The 7,088-nt window shown below is 44.7% G+C and overlaps 1 protein-coding gene across 1 annotated transcript; it reads left to right on the top strand.

The window, feature by feature from the left end:
* LOC109841734 (annexin B11-like) lies at nucleotides 638-1,039 on the top strand. The gene has a single exon (XM_020410679.1). The coding sequence runs from the start codon at nucleotides 638-640 to the stop codon at nucleotides 1,037-1,039; it is 402 nt and encodes a 133-aa protein (XP_020266268.1).

Raw genomic sequence — 7,088 nt, 5'->3', positions numbered from 1 at the left:
GACCTCATGGCACCCATTGCAGCGAGGCTAGCAGCGCTTGAGGATCAAGTGGCAAATCACATGCCGCCAGCTACACCACCACCTGTGGTCCCACTGCCAGTTATTCCAGCCATCCCCATCACAGAGGAGTCCCCCGAGACCACACCAGGACTCACCCCACCATCAGTTGCAGCCGCAGAGTAGGAGGCTTGGCTCCGTTTAGTGGAACGCTACCAGAAGATGAGGGCGCCAGAGTTTCAGGGATCATCAGATTTGCTTGTGGCCCACAAGTGGAAGGAGGACGTGAGTAACATTCTGGATTTACTTAACGTCGACTCAGTGCAGAAGCAAAGGGTGGCAGTTCACTTTGGAGGATTTTGTGTATTTCTTCGACGAGCAGTACATCTCTTCCGCGGCACGGGCCGGGAAAGAGCTAGAGTTGTCTAAGCTAGAGCAGGGAGATATGTCTGTGGCTGACTATGAGAGCCAATTTATGAGTCTTCTATATTTCACGGGCATGTGGTAGTCAGGAGAGCGCAAGGCGCAGATGTTTCTTATGGGACTTCGCCCAAGTCTTCGCCGTTACCTAGTTTCTAGAAGTTTCTGTTCAGTCCGAGAGGTAGCAGATGCAGCTATATCATAGGAGATAGAGACTGCGATGTTTCAGAAGAATAAGGAGGGCAATAACAAGTCTGGACAGCAGAATGACAAGGACAAGGGCAAGAGATCTTTTGCCGGATTAGGAGGACCCCAGCAGTGGGGTAAGGACTTTCATCACCACCAGCAGGGCAAGTTCAAGAAGGGAGCACAACATGACTCGAGAGCACCACCGCAGCGCAAGATTCAGGGTGCATGCTATAACTGCAATAAGATCGGGCATAAGGCCAAGGACTGTCGTAGTGCGCCAGCAGGAGGCCAGCAGGGTAGAGGCCAGGGCCAGCAGCAGAATCGAGGACACGGTCAGCAGCAGAACCATGGTCAGGGTCAGCATCAGCAGGGCCGCGGTTACGGCCAGCAGCCACAGCAGAGGATTCTGTTCCTAGGATTGAGGGGCCAGTAGGCCAGATTCACGCGATTTAGGAGATTCCCGAGGGACAGATAGTCCCGTATATTCCACCATCGACAGTTCAGCAGTCGCCAGCCACTGGCAGAGTCTATGCAGTCGTACCGCGTGATCACGGTGCGAGCGAAGCTATAGTAGAAGGTACTTTCTTAGTAAATTCTTTTCTAGCTCGGATCCTGTTCGATTCCGGAGCTTCCCATTCTTTTATATCTCATACCTTTATGGATAGGCTCTAGTTAGTCGCACATCCTTTAGATGTTTCGTTGTCCGTCTCTACTCCCTTAGGAGAGGTATCCCTATTAGAGAACGACTGTAGGAGATGTATCATCAGCTTAGATGAGTCCGAGTTTATCATAGATTTGATCATCTTGCGGATGTCGGATTTTGACGTCATTCTCGATATGGATTGGTTATCATCCTACCATGTTAGCATTGACGGTTTTGCGAAAACAGTTAGTTTACGAGCGTTTGATGGGTCTGAGTTGATCGTAGCGACCTCACAGGGCAACCAGTTTGCGGAGTCATTTCTGGCCTATATCGAGGAGGTGATGCTGAGAGATCGGAGTGCTGATTTGTGCGAGACTAGGGTTGTCTCAGATTTTTAGGATGTCTTTCAGGACATACCGGTGTCTCAGATTTTTAGGATGTCTTTCAGGACATACCGGGGCTACCTCCTGTGAGAGAGGTTGAGTTCTGTATCGAGTTGTAGCCAGGCACAGCACCGATATCTCGAGCTCCCTATCGTATGGCACCTGCTAAGATGAGGGAGCTACAGACTCATCTGGACGAGTTGTTGTCTCAGGGTTTTATTCGCCAGAGTCATTCTCCATTGGGGCGCCGGTCCTTTTCGTGAAGAAGGACGGCAGTATGCATCTTGTATAGATTATCGGGAGTTGAACAATGTCACTATCTGGAACAGGTATCCATTACCGATGATTGATGACTTGTTCGACCAGCTGCAGGGAGCGCAACACTTCTCGAAGATTGATCTTCGTTCTGGCTATCATCAGTTGTGGGTTCAGGAGATGGATATTCCCAAGACCGCCTTTCTGACTCGTTATGGGTCCTTCGAGTTTCTTGCCATGCCATTTGGGCTAACCAATGCATCTGCGGTATTCATGGATTTGATGAATCGGGTTTTCCGTCCATACTTGGACCAGTTCGTAATAGTATTCATCGACGACATTCTAATCTATTCGAGGTCGGAGGCAGAGCACGAGCAGCACCTTCAATTAGCTTTGCTTGCGGGAGCACCAGCTATATGCCAAATTCAGCAAGTGTGAGTTTTGGCTATCCGAGATCAGATTTTTGGGCCACGTCATCAGTAGAAGGGCATTGTAGTGGATCCAGCTAAGGTTATAGCAGTACTTGATTGGGAGCCGCCGACGACAGTTACCGAGATCCGTAGCTTTTTAGGTTTGGCTGGCTATTACAGGAAGTTCATTCAGGACTTCGCAAAAAATAGCCACACCACTTACACACCTTATGAAAAAGGGTGTACCTTTTGTTTAGAGCACAGAGTGCCAGGAGGCCTTTGAGACTTTGAAGGCTAAGTTGACTACAGTGCCAGTTTTGACCATTTCTAGAGTGATAAGACATTCATAGTCTACACAGATGCGTCGTTAGTGGGTCTAGGAGGTGTTTTGATGCAGACTTAGAGGGTAGTAGTATACATTTCACGTCAGTTGAGAACGCATGAACAGAACTATCACACACATGACTTAGAGCTAGCAGTAGTGGTCTTCGCATTAAAGACATGGAGACACTACCTGTACGGAGTACAGTTCAAGCTATTCACAGATCATCAGAGCTTGAAGTACCTCTTCTCTCAAAAGGAACTAAATCAGAGACAGCGACGATGGGTTGAGTTTATTAAGGATTATGAGTTCACGATTCAGTATTATCCAAGGAAGACGAATGTCGTAGTAGACGCATTGAGTAGGAAGCGTCATCATAGGATTGCATCTTTGAGATGCTCGTTATATCGAGATCTCCACACACTTAGCCAGTTCAACTTTAGACCGGAGATTGGCGGGAGCAGTGCATTTTTGGGAGCTTTATCCGTACAGCCATCTTGGAGTTACAGAGTGATCAGAGCTCAGTTGGACGACTCTTGGATTCAAGCCCAAAAGAGGGAGATTTCCAAAGAGCCAAAGACTGATTGGACCGTTGGAGCAGATGGAGGACTTTGGATGAAGGGCCGATTAGTAATGCCAGCTAATGCTCAGCTGAAGAAGGATTTATTCGATGAAGCGCATCATACCAGGTATACAGTGCATCTAGGCACAATGAAGATGTACAAGGATCTGAAGAGACATTTTTGGTGGAGCGGCATGCGTAGAGAGATTACAGAATATGTAGCTAAGTGCTTTACCTGCCAGCAAGTGAAGGCAGAACATCAGAGACCGGCAAGAACCTACAGCCTTTACCCATTCTGGAGTGGAAGTGGACAGATATTTCTATGGACTTTATTGTAGGATTGCCGAGATCGAAGAAGGGGAATGATTCAGTTTGGGTGGTAGTAGATCGGTTGATAAAGTTAGCACATTTCATACCAGTAAAGACGACATACACGGAAGAGACGTATGCACGGATATTTATTCAGGAGATCGTGAGATTACATGGAGTTCCAGAGATGATTGTGTCAAGAGACGTATGCACGGATATTTATTCAGGAGATCGTGAGATTACATGGAGTTCCAGAGATGATTGTGTCAGATCGAGGCTCGGTTTTCACTTTTCAGGAGATCGTGAGATTACATGGAGTTCCAGAGATGATTGTGTCAGATCGAGGCTCGGTTTTCACTTTATATTTTTGGAGAAGCTTCCAGAACTCTTTCGGCAGCAGATTATCTTATTCTAGTGTGTTTCACCCGCAGACAGATGGGCAGATGGAGAGAGTGAACCAAATATTAGAGGATATGTTACGGGCATGTGTCATTGATTTCCAGGGTAGCTGGGAGGACCACATTCCATTAATCGAATTCACTTATAATAATAGCTACCAAGTGACTATTGGGATGGCACCGTATGAAGCATTGTACGGGAGGCCTTATAGATCACCTATTTGTTGGGCAGAACCAGAGGACAGCCTATTGCTTGGACCGGAGCTTGTGAGACAAACTACGGAGAAGGTAGTAGTCATTCGAGAGCGTATTCTTATAGCGCAGAGTCGTCAGAAGAGTTATGCAGATCATAGACGACGACCGTTAGAGTTCCAAGTTAGGGACTATGTGTTATTGAAAATATCACCAATGAAGGGAGTTCAGCGTTTTGGCAGATAAGGAAAACTTGCTCCGAGGTATATTGGACCATTCCTGATTATTGAGGGCATTGGAGCTGTTTCATATCGGCTAGACCTACCAGCATCCATGTCGAGCATACACGATGTTTTTCATGTTTCGATGCTTTAGAAGCACCTACGTGACGAGGAGGAGCAGCGAGTATTAGACGCCAGATAAGGAAAACTTGCTCCGAGGTATATTGGACCATTCCTGATTATTGAGGGCATTGGAGCTGTTTCATATCGGCTAGACCTACCAGCATCCATGTCGAGCATACACGATGTTTTTCATGTTTCGATGCTTAAGAAGCACCTACGTGACGAGGAGGAGCAGCGAGTATTAGACGCACCAGAGATCGAGATTCAGGAGGATCTGGCTACTATTGAGATTCCTGTATGTATTCTTGCCAAGGAGGACAAGAAGTTGAGAAACAATGTGATACCTTTAGTTAAAGTTCAGTGGAATCGGAGAGGAGCTGAGGAGGCTTCTTGGGAACGCGAAGAGGATATACGTCGCGACTACCCACACCTATTTGAGCAGGTAAATTAAATTTAGTATGACTTGTTTATGATTTGTGGTTACCTGTATGGTAATGTTTATACTTAACGCTAAAATGATAGTATTAACACTTAACTCCTAAGTACTCGAAACATATGGTATATATATGAGGGGTTCCTTGTTTGGATTTTTCGCTCGATGTACTTGTTCCATTTAGTTAGGGGTTAAGTGGGGGTATTTGCATTTTAGACTGTTAAGTATAGACATTAAGGATGATTCTCGGGAGCGCGAAGATGTTATGCATCGCGACTACCTGCACCTATTGAGAAGGTGGATTGATTTATGTATGTGATTATTTGTATGGTTCTATTTACATTTAACGCTAGAATGGAGGTATTGACACTTAACTTCTAATCATTCGGAACACATGGTATATATATGGGGGGTTCCTTGTTTGGATTTTTCGCCCGACGTACTAGTTCCGTTTAGTTAGGGGTTAAGTAGAAATATTAGCATCTTAGATTGTTAAATGTAGAATTGCTATGTTCATATTTGGAGATTAAGGATGCGAGATGTGTATGTGAGGGTTTCCTTATCTGGATTATTCCCTCAACGTGCTTTTCTGGCATTATTAATCTCTAAGATACGAATGCTAAATTTTGGGGGCGAAATTCTTTTATAAACTTTGGGCCATTGGGAGAGAAGGGGTTGGGGGGTTGTTTATTCATTGGGACTAGTTGTGGCTATTGTGCCACTGAAATAAGGAAGTGTTAATCGCTTCAACTAGCTGACATATGTTTCAAGCAGACTACACACGGACTCGACCCAGACACACCAACTTCTTGTCTCCTTCGAAGGACAAGATGAGAGGTGTCCCTTCTCGTCTCTCTCGAGGGTCGAGATGAAAGGAGTCTTTTCTCGGCCTCTCTTGAAGCCAAGATGGAATGCAATCATTCTCGAACCCCTCGCCTATAGTCAATCACCATCATATTAAATATACAGTCGGAGTCATCATTACATCCTTGCCAAAAGTCTTAATGACTCATCAGACCTTGTCACCACCTTACTTCCTTTGTCGATGCCGCAACAAATATGGGGATTAATCAAATCACCTAATGCTGACACATGTACAGTACCAGCTGACTAAGCTGACTGCATGGACTACCAAAATTACACGTATGCCCCTATCATTTTAGTATAAATAGGGACATCGCCTACTAACCAAATGTATGCAATTTTTGCACACTTAGAGAGAACTATATCAGTTCCTTTCTCCCCTTCAGATTATAACTAACTTAATCATTGAAAGAATCACCGAAGAACCCAACTTCGATCCTTTAACATGTTGCATAGGTGTAGGACTCTCTTATTGTCAAGAGATTAGCCATCAAAGGGGATAAAGGGACCCCATGCTTTTCAAAATCAGTCATAAATCTCACTGTTAAGCATCTGACATTAAAAGTTTAGCATCCACCATGGGGCCTCTTCTTCTACCTTGTGTAAGATGGCCGATTCAGGTCACCCAGACTGATCCTCGTTTCCTTGTATAGAGGACATGCCTAATACAGCTATCGCTCAAGTCTAATTGGATGAATTCGCATGAAAAATTTCTAATTCTCTTCACTAACAATTTGTTTCTTTCACGAAAGAGCTCCTTAGTAAGAGTCTCTCTCACTCTCCTCCATGGTTTGTCGTTCCTCATCTTGGAGGCTAATCTAAGAAATAAACTCGACAGGAACAAATTACACATGTCATCTTAATGAATGTGTGACGCCCCTGTTTTCACACATGGCTGCAGTCCAAGGTGAACCCAGAGATGTCAAACCTGTCATGCACCCACACTATGTAACAACAAGTTTCACCAATCACAGTAATATCCTCTAGTGGGATCAAATAAAAGCGTAGGTACAAAACAGGCAAAGAAGTAGAACGACAATAATAGACATGATAAAGAAGATGATATCTCATAAATAAAGGTCATGTCTCAACTGAAAATAAACTAAAATACATCTGGAGTCTGAAATAACATATGATGTCTCAACATGAATCAAAACGGAAAGTCGAACTAAGGCACGTTGCATTTACAAAATGGAAACAAACTCTAAGTCTGAATAAAATTTAAAACTACAATGGAGCCCCTAATAAATCTCTCGGGACGGCGACTATGCAAGAACTCCGTCATCATGCGGCTCTCCGGAACTCTGAGCAACCTGAAAGGATATTTTTAAAAGAAAAAGAAACAACAACAAGAGCGTCAGAGCGCT

This window comes from Asparagus officinalis, chromosome 5 (genome assembly GCF_001876935.1).
Source record: "Asparagus officinalis chromosome 5, Aspof.V1, whole genome shotgun sequence".
NCBI classification, from domain to species: domain Eukaryota; kingdom Viridiplantae; phylum Streptophyta; class Magnoliopsida; order Asparagales; family Asparagaceae; genus Asparagus; species Asparagus officinalis.
This window is presented reverse-complemented; position numbering and strand designations above follow the sequence as displayed.